General features: G+C 30.9%; 1 protein-coding gene across 1 annotated transcript; it reads left to right on the top strand.

Moving 5' to 3' along the window:
* The first annotated feature begins 2,661 nt into the window (after positions 1 to 2,661).
* PR1 (pathogenesis-related protein) lies at positions 2,662 to 3,347 on the top strand. Its single transcript, NM_001405846.1, has one exon. The coding sequence runs from the start codon at positions 2,698 to 2,700 to the stop codon at positions 3,178 to 3,180; it is 483 nt and encodes a 160-aa protein (NP_001392775.1). The 5' UTR covers positions 2,662 to 2,697; the 3' UTR covers positions 3,181 to 3,347.
* Positions 3,348 to 17,027: the final 13,680 nt, after the last annotated feature.

Below are 17,027 nucleotides of genomic sequence, written 5' to 3'. Positions count from 1 at the left end.
TCATTATATTTCACGAGCCAAACATAATGATGGAGTTAAGGTCATGTTTGGATGTATTTTGATGATTGAACAAATTAATTACATTAATATTTAAGATATCATTCTTTGGGGTGCATGCCCCAACTTAGAAGTAATCATAGTTAATTTGTTCAAATGAAACTCATTTTACAATTGATATTTAGGATTTTTCTACCTTAATCAATCAAACCAAATACATATGCTTGAAATTGAAAACAATATTTAGTGATTTATGTCTAAACTTGAATGATTGAATTATTGGACCGTAGGAGTAACCTTTTGAAAAGTACTACTCTTGCAAGCTGAAATGACATGTTGTAGTACTCAGAGCCAATATGACTCCTATCCGAGTCAATTAAAAATCTATTTTTAAATCTATAATACTTTTTGAAGCAAAAGAAAATTATTTTTGAAAAGATAACTTTGTTTAAGTATTGAATTTAAAATAAAAACAAATTTCAAAATTTATAATAAAATTGTTATCTCTTAAAAAACAATTTCAGTAAAAAATTTTAACTTTAAAATTGTTTGTTTAAAAGAAAATTCTCAAAATTTAGCTCTTAAACTAAAGTTTTCTTTGAAAAATTAATTTTCTATTTTACTCATTTCCACCCTAATAGATTTGAAAATTTATATTATATTGAAGTTGCATTTTCACCGCAAAATTATTATTTTTTTATTTCTATAAATAAGCAAAAATTTCATTGTTAAAATTTTCAAAAGTAATATTTTATTTGATACTTTCCTATAGAAATAAATTTTAGAATTTTTTTTTGAATTATGACATTTTAAAAAGAAATTTTGAAAAATATTGTTTCTTTTCTCTTTAAATCCCATCAAAGTTGATAGTCTAGTAGCTGTGAATTTATCCTTGATCAGAGTTCTGATTTTGGAGCTTCATGCCCCAATGAAATAAATAAGAAATATAATTTTGATACTAAGAGCAACAATTGGCAAGCTATATATATTTTGAAATTATTGAGAAGAATCCGATATTATCAACCCATCCTTGACATAAGATTTGTCTCAACTTTCTTGCTTAAATGAAACAAACAAGAAAAGTAAATTAAGAATATGTTCTTGTTTTTAGTAAAAATATTTTTAATAAAAATGTTTTTAAGAAAATCATCGATCAAGTGTTTATCCGAAACACATCATAAGAGATTTTTTAACATTATAAAGTAACTTTTTAGATTTTAACAAGTGTTTTTTAAAATTTTATTAAACACCCAACTTGTTTTTCTCCTTAAAAATACCTTCTGGAATCACTGAGATTCAATCCTAAGTCACTCCAAGTGTTTTTTAAAAGCACTATCAAACGAGTTTTAAATCAAAGATAATACTGGAACATCAATTATTATTATTATATTGATAAATTATCATATTAATTAAGGTCATTTGAAGATATTTTTAGATGATTAATGCGTTTGACAATGATTTTAATAAATATTTTTAACATTTTTAATACTTTAAAAAATTTTATCTTTCAAATATTAAAAATATTTAAAACGCTTCATAAAATCATTATCAAATATACGGGACAAATTAAGTTTTTAAGAATGAGTGAAATAATCATTTATTGAAAATTTTAACTCCAGGCTTTCTCACCAACAAATCAAATATGAAAAGATATAAAATTTTTATTATTACACATGTCTTAATCATACTGTTTTGGCGGCTTTGGATTTACAACTGTCTTTTACGAGAGGGAATAAGGGATATTTTATTATTTTTTCCATTCTTGTATGATAAAAAATAATTTAAATGACAATAAAAGTGGAATAAAAAATAATTTCTATAATAATAAAATTCCACTTATAAGTTAAATTTGAATTAATCTTGTAAAGGAGGCTATCGAAACGATATATAATATCTTAAAACTGCTTATTTATCCCTATATTTTCATTAATTTTTTATTATTTTTATGATTAATTTTTATTTATTAAGTAAACATTAATTTTTTAATCTTATTATTTAGTAAAAAAAATGTTTAAATGATGTTCTTTTAAAATAAAAATAAAAATTTAAATTATATATAAGAATATTATTATCAATTTATTTATTTATTATTTTCATTCATTTTTCAATTATTACAAAATATTCAAGTATAAACAAAGAATTATTTTAATCTTTCATTCTTAGTGCATTTGAAGATAAGAATCGAAATCATCAAATTTATTTTTACTTTCTTTAAGTATGAGAATAGAAACAAAATATTAATTTTCATTATTTATTCTTATCCATTATGATATAGGTGTAAAAGATATCATACATAGTCTAAAAGGAATCTGACACAAGAATGAAATTCAAATAATGTTGATTCATTTATCCTTTTAGAAGAAAAGTAGTCTTGATAAAACTGGTATGGCCCCATGAGTTACAAAAAGAAGAAATTTCAAATAATGTTGATTCATTTATCCTTTTAGAAGATAAGTTGTCTTGATAAACTGGTATGGCCCGCATGAGTTACAACAAGAAGAAATTTCAAATATTGCTCTCCGTGGAAGCCATTTCATCAGTAGTGTCCTTTTACGTGTGAAAACTGGTCCAAGGGGGCGTTTGGTGGAAATGTTTGTGTACGATGCTATTGATATTCCAAGTTCTTTGCCCTATAAGTACCCTTCAAGCCAAGCTTCAGTTCTCATCAATAGCCTCACTTCTCATCAAAGAAACCAAAAAATGGGGTTGTGTAGGAGTCCATTAGCACTCCTTTGTTTCATGGGGTTAGCCCTAGCTCACATCTGCTGTGCCCAGAACTCTCCACAAGACTACCTCAATGCTCACAACACCGCGCGCGCACAAGTTGGTGTTGGGCCTATGTCATGGGACAACACTGTGGCTGCCTACGCCCAGAATTATGCTAACCAGAGGATTGGCGATTGCAATCTAGTGCATTCAGGTGGGCCTTACGGTGAGAACCTTGCCTGGGGCAGCCCTTCATTGACAGGCACCGATGCGGTGAACTTGTGGGTGGGGGAGAAGTCTAATTATGACTACAACTCCAACTCATGTGTTGGTGGGCAATGTGGGCACTATACTCAAGTTGTTTGGAGCAAATCAGTGCGTCTTGGGTGCGCTAGGGTTCAATGCAACAATGGAGGGTGGTTCGTCACATGCAACTACGATCCACGGGGCAACTATATCGGACAACGTCCTTATTAAACATCATGGAACTACTTCTAACCAAGTATGGGTACTGTTAGAGCATGGTGATGTATAATAAACTGATCAGTATTATTGGTCAGAACAATATGGTGTGTTGCTTTATTTTCCTTTTGTCATGAGACATCCTTGATTTCCAAGTCTAATAAATGTGTACCTTTTTCAAAGCGTGTCCTTTTCTTCATCTTAATCCTTTCTAGGTTATCAGCCTATATACTATAAGATATCTTATTATCGATCATGGGCATAAATTGGAACCATAAATCACATAGGACACATAGATCCGCCGCCACATGGTGGCAAAGCAAGAGCGACATGCTACAACCAATCAGCAGTTGCCACAACACCATTAAAGGGCCCACCATGCTACCATGCAAAAAATGTGATGAGACCACCACTATCATCATGCCAAGATATAAGCCGGCCCTAAAATAGGAGGGCAACCACTATTAAAGCATACAACCCAAAGGACAGACAAAGAACATCAACATAATGGACCAACCACAAATTAACCAGGAAATAGTCACACCATAAAAATCCATGTCATAGTCCCTATAGAAACAATTGAAATCGTAAATAAGAGCATAACAAGGCCATTTAAGGCACAATATAATTGATACCATCATTGAACTTATCGACATTAACCCATATTTAATTCACAATGGTCTATATTAGATCAAAATAATATGATATTGATTCATGGTTAGTCATGAAGATTCGACTTCGATCACCTTTTAATAGTTGCAATTTCACTAACTTGACACAATCATCAAATATGTGTAACTTTTTTTAGAATATCTTATGCCTTGTTATTTTTGCTTCTAAATTATGGATTAATCTACTACTTGAAATAATATTGTATAAACATTTTCTAAACTTCCCTTCAAAAATCCTATAATAAAATTTTCTATTTCTTTGATTTCAAATTCCTTCTAATAGTTACTTTCTTTCGGTCATTATTCACTAGATTCCATAAAACGTGGAATCTAAAAAAGACTTGTATATGAATGCGCCAATTGCAAGAATTCTTACCTATGAATGTCAAGAGTTATAGTTTGATTAAATTATAATTTGTAGCTATGGTTTCATTAAGAAAATTATAAATTTCTTGCATGATCTTCTAATCCTAATACCATGTGTTGAAACCCATACACTTCGGCATTGATAATTATTTTACTAAATGGAAAAAAATAATAATAAAAAACAAACAAAAACAAAAACTAAATTTGATAGAATCTTAGAATGCGTTAGACAATAATTTTGGAAAGTGTTTAGTTTTTTTAATATTTGAAAATTTTTATTGTTTAAGTATAAGAAAGACTGAAAACCACTTCTCATAATTACGGTCAGATGCACTCTTATTCACTTAGAAAAGTAATAAATGGTTTCACTTATCCCTTTCATATAAGCACTTAAGAAAAGACGAGAATGATGGCTGTAATTCATGCCAAATTTATGGTAAAACTAGGTGGTGTTTCTTTCTATGTGGATTGTGAATCGGACCAAATTTAAATCTTAATAGAAATAGAGAAATGATCCAAAAGGACTTGAGAGAAGAATGCACTGACTACATGCACATGATCGGTGCGTGATGGCCGGGAAAACGATAGACAGAAGAAGAAAATTCTTGATAATTGTAACCCACTTTCTGCAACATGTGGTGGCATGGCCCCTTTCTTTGATGATGTTCCCCCGGCATTGACCCAAGAGTCAAGAGAATGAGTCTTCCCGCTACGATACAAATGCCGGCCCTGCCCTTCATATCTCTCTCCTGCACGTTATTTCTCAATCATGAAGACTTCCATGCATGTGAACTGAAGTCATCAATTCTACCTTCTTAAACTTTCTACCGGACAAGTAATCACAAAACTTTCAGCAAAGCGGGGAAGTTGGAATTAACTTTCTCATTTGGAGACTCAGAATTCTACCTTCTAATTTTCTTTGGGTTCTACTTATATTTTAAATGTGGAGGAGGAAGAAATGATAAATCAAAATCTAAAGACAAAATCAGGATGTTTAGTATATGTTTGATAGTGATTTTGGGAATAACTTTTAGCTTAAAAAGTTATTTTGATAAAAATAAAAAATAAAAAAAAAGGTGTATTGCAAAATTTGGGAAATACTTTTAAAAATCTGAAAAATTACTTATAGTATTTTTTTTTTTATGGATGATTCTCTTAAAAATACTTAAAAAAAAAAAAAGTTAAAGACCCGAAAATATTGTTAAACACACTTTTAATTTAAAAAAGGAATAAAAATATATTTTTAGAAATGGATCACTTCAATTGAACTAATATGAACTTCCAATTCAATATTTTGTTAGCATCAAGAGCTCGAATTTTTCATTATTTTTCATCCTTGATTAGCTTGGGAATTGGGTGAGGATTCTTGTAGATGAAAAATATATATATACATATTTATAAAATTTAGTTTCACTTATGAAAACCAACCTAATAAGATAATTTATTTTTTCCTTTTTTGTTCAGTATCTTTGAATGGGATTGAAACTCTAAGAGCTAAAATAGACAAGAAATTTCTCTTAGGATACATATTTAAGAAAATAAAAAATATTTCGAGTTATACGTATGACATACTTGTTTCCTAGCTAATTTAAATATTTACAAAATAAACATATCCTAAGGCTAGTCAGTTTGGGTGATTTAAGGCTTATTTTGTCCATTTCAATCAAATAAAGAGCAAAAAAAAAAACAAAATTCAAAATGGAATTTTGATTCTTGTAAATCTTATTGGGACAGTAGCATCTTGTCCAATCTGAATGGGTCGCTTAGCTTTTTGACAATTCCACTTCTACAGTCATTCAATGACAGATAAGGCCTACTCATTCCATGATACTTTTCTACAAGATGTACCTATAAATTAATGGGCACCGCATCCTTATAAAGAAAGTAACAAAGATAAAAAGCAAAGTAAAAGAAATAAAGAAAGTAAAGTGAGAGAAATCTTTTTGACCTTTTCTGTTTTTATTTTTCTTTCTCTGTTTATTCTGAATATATATAGCAAACCTAATTAACAAATTCTCTAACAATAATAGAAGAAAACCAATGAGCATATAACATGTGTACATCTTGTAATCATATGAAACTATCTCTTAATATTCCCCCTCAATCTTAAGGTAAAAATATTTTGCACTTTGAGTTTGTTTCTTAGATTTACAGATTGAGTGCTTAAGACAGCTTTTGTCAAGAAATCTACTACTTGATCAATGGAAGGCACATGTTGGACTAAAACCTTTTTGCAAAACCTTTTCCCACAAAATATAAATCCAATTCAATGTGTTTTGTCAAAGTACGTAATATTGAATTAGTAGCCAACATAAGAGTGCTAAGATTATCACACCAAATAATTGGTGGTGTAGGCAAAGTGATTTTAATTTTTGAGAGAAGAGATTGTAACCAAGTGATTTACGCAACCAAACTAGCTAGGCTTTTGTATTCTGCTTCTATACATGATCTAGATAAAGTATATTGTTTCTTTGATTGCCAAGTGACTAAGTTTGAACCAAAATATACACAAAATCCTCAAGTTGATCTTTGGTCATCAGGATCAAAGGCCCAATTAGCACCATGAAATGCTACAAGATTAAGAGTAGAAGACTTTCTTAAATGTAATTCATGATGAAGAGTTCCTTTCAAATATCTAAGAATTCTTTTGACTACTTTCCAACGAGATTCTAATGGAGCTTGCATATATTGGCAAACTTTATTGACACTATAGGCAATTTCAGGCCTAGTAACTATTACATATTACAAAGCTCCTATAGTTGACGTGTACAACTTCACATCCTGAACTAATTCACTTCCATAGCCTGAAAGTTTTTGCCCATTGGTCATAGGAGTAGAAATAGGATTGACACTTTCCATTTTGGTTTTGCGTAATAGATCAATTAAGTATTTTCGTTGAGAGGGGTGAATGCCTTCAGTAGTATGCTTCACTTCAATCCTTCAAAAATAGTTCACTTCTTCAAGATCTTTTAAGGCAAACTCTCTATTTAAATTGGTAATGAGATGCATCACAACTTGGTCACTACTACTAGTGATAAGAATGTCATCTACATACACAAGAATATAGGTAGAATGACTTTTTGTCATATGAATGCACAAAGACTGATATGACTTTGTAGAGATAAATCCAAAGGGATATGGGGTTATGCCTTAACTTTTCAAACTAGGCCCTTGGTGCTTGTTTTAAGCCATATAAAACTTTATGTAATTTGCAAACAAGATGAGACTAGTTGTGCTGAATAAATCCAAAAGGTTGTTCCATGAAAACTTCCTCATGCAATACTCCATTCAAAAAAACATTATTAACATATAATTGATGGATTAAGCAACCTCTAAACAATACTATAGTAAGTATAACTCGAACAGTTGGAGGTTTAACAATTGGATTGAAAGTTTCGGTGAAATCAAAACTAGCAACTTGATGAAACCTTTTTTCCACTAACCTATCTTTGTACTTCTAAATTGAGCCACCAGGGTTTTCTTTCACTTTAAATACCCATTTGTAGCTAATAGGTGTTCTTCTAGGTGGTAATGGACTAAGGACCATGTATTATTCTTCAAAAGAGACATAAATTCAATAACCATTGTTTCTTTCCAGTGATGTATACGTAAAGCTTCCTCAACACAAGTAGGTTCACATGTGGCAGCAAAAACCTTTAGTTTAAAAATCCCAACTTTAGATCGAGTGGCCATAGAAAGAGTATTTTTGTAAAGTTGCATTGGAATAGGCTAAATCTTCTTATATTTGGTTCTATGAAAAAAGCCATGACCAACAACACTATCATAAGTATTAGTAGCAAGAGGATAGACAATAGGTGCTAAAACATTAATAACATATTGAGCAATTTTCGGATGAGTAAAGCTACCAAAGGAAGGAATTATTGAGGAAGTAGTTCGAGTATGAAAAGAGGGTGAAACAAAATTAGATGAGGAGGATGATTGAATTTTATGAGCAAAAGGAAATGAAGATTCATTGAAAATGACATCTCGAGAAATAATAATTTTTCCATCAGAATCAAGACATTTGTAGCCTATATGATTAAGACTATAACCCAGAAAACTACATTCAGTGGTCTAGAATTAAAGTTTGTTTTTGTTATATGAACGAATATTAGGAAAACAAGAGCAACCGAATATTTTTAAGAAAGAATAATTCGGTAGGGTTTTGAACAAAACTTTAGAGGAGTTCTATGATAAAGAAAAAAAGTTGGCAATCTATTGTTGAGATAAACAAAAGCTCTAAATTAAAGGCTTCATCCCAATATTTTATTAGCATTGAAGTAAATGCTAACAAGGTGAGACCATGTTCTACAATGGTTTTATGCCTCTTTTTAGCCAAGCCATATTGTTCATGAGTATAAGAACAATAATATCTATGATGAATGCCATTTGAAGTTAAAAAATTTGTGAAAGCTCTATATTCTCCACCCTAATCTATTTGTATGGCCTTGATTTTAAAACCTAGTTGTAATTGAATTTGAGTTTTAAAATTAAGAAAGGCTTGAAATGCATCTGATTTATGTCTAAGCATATAGATCCAAGCAAATCTTGAGTAAGCATCAACAAAGTGAATGTAGTAGCAACAACCACTAGAGAATTGAAGTGGAGAGGAACCCCATAAATCAGAGTGTATAAGTTGAAGGGGTTCAGTGTAAACAGTGTTATAAGAAGAAAAAAGAAGTTTGTGAATTTTTCCATAACAACAAGCTGAGCAAAAAGAAAAATTGCATTTTATTAGGAATGAAAATATTGCAGTTAGACAGAGCAAACTTTACAATTTTAAGGGATGCATGTCCAAGTATGTGATGCCATAGATCTAAATTATTCAAAGAACCAAGAGAATTTTTTGATTATATTGAAAGAGACTAGAAGCATGATTATGAAATGAAAAGGTGGATGATTCATAAGAGGCTATGGAAGATGGAACTGATAATGGCTTTGATGAAGGTAGAAGTGTGAAGTCATCAAATACATGAAGTCCATTCTTAACTCTCCTTGCCATGAGAATTTCCTTGGAAGCCTAATCTTTGACATAATAAAAGTTAGGAAAGAACTCAAAATGCACAACATTGGCAAATTTAGAGACATTGAACAAATTTTTGGTAATAGAAAGAACATGAAGAAGATGATTTAAATAGATCAATTTCGAAGCAAATTGTGACTAAAAATATGATTCTCCAATATGCTTAATGTTCAAATCTGTTCCATTGCCCATCACGATCTTATCTTGCCTAACATTGTGAAGAGAAAGTTGTTTACCGATGATAATTGGGCTTAATTGTGGCTTAGCACTATTCATTTTTGTTCAAACCAACAATTCATGGGTATACTTTGATTGAGTGAGATAGAGAACATTATTAAGGCAAGAGGTTTCCAGTTCCAAAAAATAATGAAGATCTCCCAAATCTTTTCAAGGCAAAATTCTTGTTTAGATATGAAATTAAGGATTGAATGAGAAACATGCTATCATCTATGAGGAGGATGTCATCAACATAAACAAGTAAAATCATAGTATGGTTCTTGTTCTAAAAAAGAAATATGGAAGAATCAACAATAGAAGATTGAAAACTCCATTTGACAAAAATGTTTTGCAAACGTTGGAATCAAGCCTAAGTTGAGACCATATAATGTCTTCTTTAATCTGCAAACGTAATTTGGAAGAGTTCAACAAGTGGTTGAGACCATATGATGTCTTTTTTAATCTGCAAACATAATTTGAAAGAATACACCAAAGGGTTGAGCCATATATCTGTCTTCCATAAGAAGTCCATTCAAGAAGGCATTATGCACATCTAATTGGTAGATGTGCCAATTGTATGAGAATGTGAATGATAGAACAATTCAGATGGTGGTTGGTTTGACCACTGGGTTGAATATTTCATTGTAATACATATGTAGAATGAAAATCTTTCACAATTAACTGAACTTTGAATCTATCACAATGCCATTACATGTCTATTTTATGCGATAAGCCCATTTGTAGTTGACAACATTGGCAATAAAAGGTGGTGGAACGAGAAATCAAGTTAAATTATGCATGAGAGTAGCAAATTCAGCACACATAGCTAGCCTAATGCCATTTCAAGAACTTAAAAACTTCAACAAAGCTATGAAGTTCAAAAGGGATGGAATGAAAGGGTAAAGAAGGAAGCAGAGAAAGCAAGGATTTGGATTTAATAATGCCAATTTTGGAACAAGTTTGCATGGGATAGTATTGGTGGGTATCATGTATTCCAATGAGGGAGTTTCTAAGGGGGACATGCTGCTTAAGATGTGGTCTTATGATGGTGTTTAGGCATGAGATGGATTATGTGGTAAAGTTAAGGTGTGATAGAAATTGGAATGTGATATGAGAATATGGAATTGTGGGGTGTGGCAAAGAGGGGGATGAGACTTGTGATATTAAGGGGAGAAACATTTGCAAGGTTTGAGATGGCAGGTTTGTTCAACTAGAAAATAAATTAGAAGGCTTGAAAAAATCAAAGGAAAACAGGAAATTGCTTTTATTAAAAATAGCATGGCATTAAAATAGCCTTTATGATATGCGCTTCAGCCAAGAAAGATCCCCTTTAAGGAGTGAAATTGAAATATTTATCTATTGAGAGGATGAGCAAATGGATAACACACACAACCAAATATGTGAAAAAAGTAGTCGGGTTTATGATGGAATAATTTCTTCAAAGGTGATTTGTTTTGAGGAATTGGGGTTAAAAAATGATTAATGGTGTAAATAGAGAAGACAAAGGCAAAATCCTAGAATTTCAGAGGTAAAGATGTGTGAGCAAGGCAAGTAAGACTTATTTTGACAATGTGATGATGTTTGCATTTTGCTTTATCGTTTTGTTGATGTGTGTGGATAAGAAAATTGGTGGTGTATTTATGGGATTTAAAAAAAATTGGAAGATTGTAGATGAAAATTCTTAACCCTCATCAATTTGTAAAGATTTTATTTTTGTGTTTAATTGATTTTCAATAAGAAGTTTAAATTTTATGAAAGATGATAGCTTCAAATTTATTTATGAAGGATATATCCATGTGTAGCCTAAAAAATCATCAATAAAATGAATGTAGTCTCAAAAGCCTTTTGTGGAAATCATAGGGGAAACCCTTAAATGTCAATGTGAATAAGCTAAAGTAGTCGGTTTGGTTGTTTTTTGAACAACAAACTTGAAAAAAATGACATTTATGTCTCCTAAATTGATATGAAGCACAACATTCAATATTTGTAATAACCTGAAAAGCAAATTACAATGGGACAGAACTTGAGATAAAATCCTAAGGGAATGATGACCTAATCTAGCATGTTAAATAACCTAAGAAGGTGAAGTAGTCAAGGAAATTAGCTTATTGAAAGTAGAAAAACAAGTTGGTTGTAATACTGTACTAGCTAGATTGAACAAATAGAAAATATTTAACATAAGTTTTGATTGTTTAGTATAAGAAGTTGAAAGATGAAATTTGTAAAGACCATGGTCAAGGAGGCTATAGAGCAAAATCTTCTACGAAACCTAATCCTGGATAAGAAAAAAAATTACAATAAATTTTTCTTTTTGAAAAAAAATTGTAGTCAAATGTGAATTTTGCAATGCTTAGAAAGAACCTTTGTAATTTTAGGAACATGCAAAATGTTTTTGAGAGTAAATATGTTTGGATTTATTTGAAGTAAGAAATTGACTAGAATGACTTGCTCTAATAGCGACCTGTTTGAAGATAGTGAGCCCACTCCAACTACAAATTTAAAGTGTAATCACCATCCTAAGAAATAAATGTAGTCTTGAAAGATTAACATATAACTAGATAATATTAAATAAACAACAATTAGATACAAAAATAGCGAGAGCAAGGTTTACAAGATTAGCCACATGGCTGAGAATAACTAAATTGAACTAAAATATATAATGAAATAGACTAGATGCCCAATAAGTTTAACAAGAAAAGAATTAAAGCTAGATGCCCTTTAAAGTCGATTTTATCTCCTTAATAGGAATACATGAGCCCTTATTTGAAAAAATAATAATAATAATTCTATGGGGTGAACACAAGGTCCAATGAATAGTTATGATACATAAGTGTTAGGATAGTTAGTCCACATAAAAATACAATTATAAAATATATCTATAATAACTTTGGTAATTAGAAACTATTATAGAATAATCGTAATGGTATTTAAAAAATATATGAAATGTAAAATATGCAATCATAGGTCTGAACATATCTTTGGTCAATCAATCGACTATACAAAAGCCTACTATCCATGAATCCCCACATCTACACAATTTTTTAGTGACTCGTTACTATGGATCACAATACCAAAATGTTCATCTCTTAGTCATCTCATTAGGGGCACAACAGAGCATACTTTGTCACTTCGAGATCTATCCCCTAGCTTAGCATTAGACTCACAATCTCGTATTAAGGCCTTCCCCTTGCTACATAAGAGAATATGGAGTCTTAGAACAAAATTGCATGAAACACCTCACGAGTATACATATTATCATGCCCGTAAGATATTAATATCCAAAAGTCTAACAATTTATTATATCCACAACAAGGTATGCAATATGTCATTGGTTGTAAATATATTCATGGAAATAAATAATTTCTTCAAAGTATAGTGACATTTATTTTTGCAACTCAACATAAATCATGTGCATTTTGATCAAATAAGAATTTCAATATATATTTCATGCCTTTAGAAAAAAATGAAACAAGTGATAGATAATACATAGGCAAGAGATGTTTATTTTAGAAAAAGCTTAACAAAAGCATGCATATCGTAACTACTCACAAAAATTCTCGCAATCAACACTAGAGTCTACTTGTAGTATGATGACTCCACAAAGTCTGAATTCTCCTCAAACAAATTTTAAGTGGACTTAGAGAATTGGAAATTCGATAAAAAGGGAACTATGATTCTAAGGTTCTCCTATTTTTTTTCTTAATTTGATAACACTCTCCCTAAAATATGTAATTTTCTTAAAAATGAAAGGTTAGGTAAATGAAGTCCAATTCAAGTGAAACTTGAGCCAATATATATATATATATATATATGAGTCTAGGAACCTTAGAAATTAATTTTTAAGTCAAATGGTTATCAAAAGACCATCAATTAAGCCTCAACCTAATTTAGTTCTAGATTTATCCAAAACAATATATGTTGCAATACTACTTATTTTCTTGATTTTTCTTACTAAACAAACAAGTTCCCAATAATTGTGAAACTATCCAAATATAATGCATGATGAGTCTAGAATATTTTTTAAATAATTTATAAGCCTTACACAAATTTTAATAGTACCAAAAGTCTCAAACATAAAAATTGTCCTAGCATACCTTGTTGAAAATCTATTAAATATTTTCTTAGTTATTTTTCTATGCAAAACAAATTTAGAATTGAATGCAATTAGACTCTATAGTTTCATTTTTTATTTTAATAATATATAAAAATAATTAAGAATGATGATAATTAGCCAAAATATCCTAGAACTTTAAGAAACCTAAGTGCGTCAAAACTGTCTTAGTTGAACCACTTTATTTTCTTACCCATTTCCTTAGAATTTTTATAATAAGCTATCAATTTCCAAATGAGATGAAATTTATAGGTTAGATTCCTTAGAGAGTATAATATTATATAAAAATAATTTAGACTATAATTTTCTTTAAGACTAATCCCAAAAAAATTGAGAAATATAATAAGTCCAAACTATTCCTGTGAACCTCTCCCTTGAAATTTTCAATATATTCGAAATTTTCTCATGAGACAAACGTGGTTCAAATGTAACAATACTTGAATTTTTAGACTCATTATCAAGTATATTGTTTGAAAAAATTAATTGGATTTTAATACTTTACCAAAAATTTACAAAAATTCAAAAATCACCAATGGGTTAGAATATTAAAAAAAAAAAAGAAAAAGTATTGTATTCCTCATTGTTAGGATTTTTTTTTTCTCATGAAATTTCCTCCCAACTCAATTTATTATATTAGATTGTTTGAACTTGATTTGGGTCCTTCCAATGTTGAACAAATTGGCTTCACCCATTGTGGGTTGAAAGGTATCACCAAATTCCTTTTGTGTATCAACATCATAGGATATCATTCTCATTCACTTCCAACAATTTATATGTCAATCAAAATTAAATTAAAATATTTTCCTTCACTTTCTTGGTAGCCAAACAATCTAAGAAGTAAGAAAAAAATGGTTTAAAATATATAAAAAAAAATTTACACATACAAAAACTAATTTCTAACAACACTTACCCAAAGAAAAAGTGAAAAAGGAAAAATATAAGATGAGATTATTTACCTCTAATTTTTTAAGTTATTTAAATTTCCTAATTATTTTTAATTCAATTAGATTTTTAGTTATTTTATTTATGTCATTATTATTATTTTTTTCAAAACTGAAAATTGCCCATCTAGAAATTTGGGATGTTACAACTAGTGTGTTTTATGACTAAATTTGTGCCTTTGGGAATTGTTATTTTGTCTTCACCATTACATGGATTTTTGGCATTAAGGTTATTAATGTTGGAGTTGAGGTGATGAGTTACTCCATAATTGACATACCAAGACGGGTCAGTTATTGTTTGAGGCGTGGTAGTCATAGCTTGCATTTGGTGGTGTTGATTATTTAGGGGTTGAAAATTACAATCCAATCGGTAGTAGCATGAGATTGCAAGATGACTTAGCTTTCCATAAACTTGGCATCGTGGATGATTGCCACGACCCATTTTGTTACCTCCACTACCACCACTTCCCCTTTCTCTAACATTAAATAGGATATGACCTTGCTGATTGTCATATATTTAGGTGCTGATATTTGCATGTGCTTTGGAGATGTTGCAACTAGGTTGGCAGAAAAGCGGTTAATATCTAATGTTGTTGATGCATTTTGCTGCTCTGAATGGATGTCAAAGCTGGTAAGTAAATTAGATAATTCATATAGAGATATTGATGCTAGTTGGGTAAGCACCATGCCACAAAAGGATTGTATTCAACTCTATTTCCACCTAAGATGTGAAGTACCGGTTGTTAGAAAAAAAAAAGGCTAATCTAACCTATGGTAATCACCCTAGAGGAGGAGGAGGAGGAGGAGGAGGAGGAGGAGGGGGGGGGGGGGGGGTGAAAAGGGTGATGATCTCTTTTTGCAAATTTAAACTATATGAATGTAAGAGACAAATATATGCAAGTATATAATAAAACAATATAAAGACAATTACATATAAAGTAAAAAAGTAGGGAAAAGAGAATGCAAACACAAGATTTTATAGTGGTTCGACACAACCCGGCCTACATCCACTTTCCTCTAGCTTCAATCCCAAGCTTGAGGTTCTACTAATTCAAGGCTTCCAAACCAAACCTTCAAGTAATACAATTGAATTATGGTTCCAATCCACCCTCTTAGACTTTTGGCTCCAAGCACCCTTTATAATCCTCAAGAGATACCCCACTCTTGAACAACCTCTCAAGTGATACCCCACACTTAAGAATCTTACTCTCAAAGATATATAAATAATTGATCTCACAAAATCCTAGTACAAAAACTTTAAGCTCAAATGATACAAGAAAACTAGGATTGAATGGTGCACTAAAGATATGCAAGTTTTAGAACAATGGTGCACTCAAAAGCACTCTTCCAAGGCTCAAATATATTCAAGAAAGGTTTGGAAAGGTTGAGGTCTTCAACAATGAAGATTTGAAGCCTTTTTATATAAGAAAATGACCAAACTAGCTGTTGGGGGTTCGACCTGTCGAGCTAGGGGTCGACCGATTGACTAACCATTAGCAATAAATGTTTGGTAGGTGATCGTTGGACCTCGATTGGACCTTGACTGATTGAGGTGTGGGTTGACCAGTTCCTCATCCGGTTGAACAACCATTCTGGAAAAAAGAGAAGATTTTTTGCACCGCTCGACCGGTTGAGCTGGCGATCGACTGATTACTGTTCACACCTTTAACTAGTTGAACTGGAGGTCGATCGATTGAGTTGACAGTAGACTGGTTCCTCATTCGGTTCAATCGATTGAGTCATTTTTGGCTCAACAACCAACTTTTTTAACTTAAAACCTTTTAAACAAGTTCGAAAAACATTTGACACAAGGTTTTAGTTGAAAACATGAAATCATCCAATTTTAAAATATTTAAAACAAAATAACTCTTGGATGATTTTGGTGCATAAGTAAAGAATATAATGCATGAAAATCCTAGTGCACCACTAACCTTACAAAGAAATCTAATGAAGTTTAGGTCTTGAAAAACACTTCTCTTTGAGGTGGTCTTCTTCTTCATGATTTCTCTTTGGCTTGATTTGTCTTTATGATTGTCACTTTGAAAATCATCTTGCCTAATCACACTTGAAATATAATCATTAGTTTGAAACCTTGTTTTGTTATCATCAAAACCGAGATTAACCAAACCTTGGTTTCACAATCTCTCCATTTTTTATAATGACAAAACCAAAGTTGCTAAAAAGCTCCCCCTCAATATATGCTCCTTTGAATTTAGAAAATATTCAAGTTTAGAACTTTAAGGAGTATATTAAGGGTGCTCAAAATGATATAATCAAACATAAATAACATAAAGAGCAATTTAGCAATTGGCAAGACATTATTATTAAATATGATGCATGCAATTATAACCAATAAAGCACATAGCATCAATATGAATAAGATTGCTAAAACAATATTTACATTTCTTCCCAAGTTAGCAACCTCATTACTTCTCCCCCTTTTTGTCATCAATAAAAAGTCTCAATAAAGTATATAAGAGGAATTACATGTTATCAAAAGTTTAAAAAATAAACAATAAGCATGATATGATTTC

The sequence above is a fragment of the Vitis vinifera genome, chromosome 3 (assembly GCF_030704535.1).
Source record: "Vitis vinifera cultivar Pinot Noir 40024 chromosome 3, ASM3070453v1".
NCBI classification, from domain to species: Eukaryota; Viridiplantae; Streptophyta; class Magnoliopsida; order Vitales; family Vitaceae; genus Vitis; species Vitis vinifera.
This window is presented reverse-complemented; position numbering and strand designations above follow the sequence as displayed.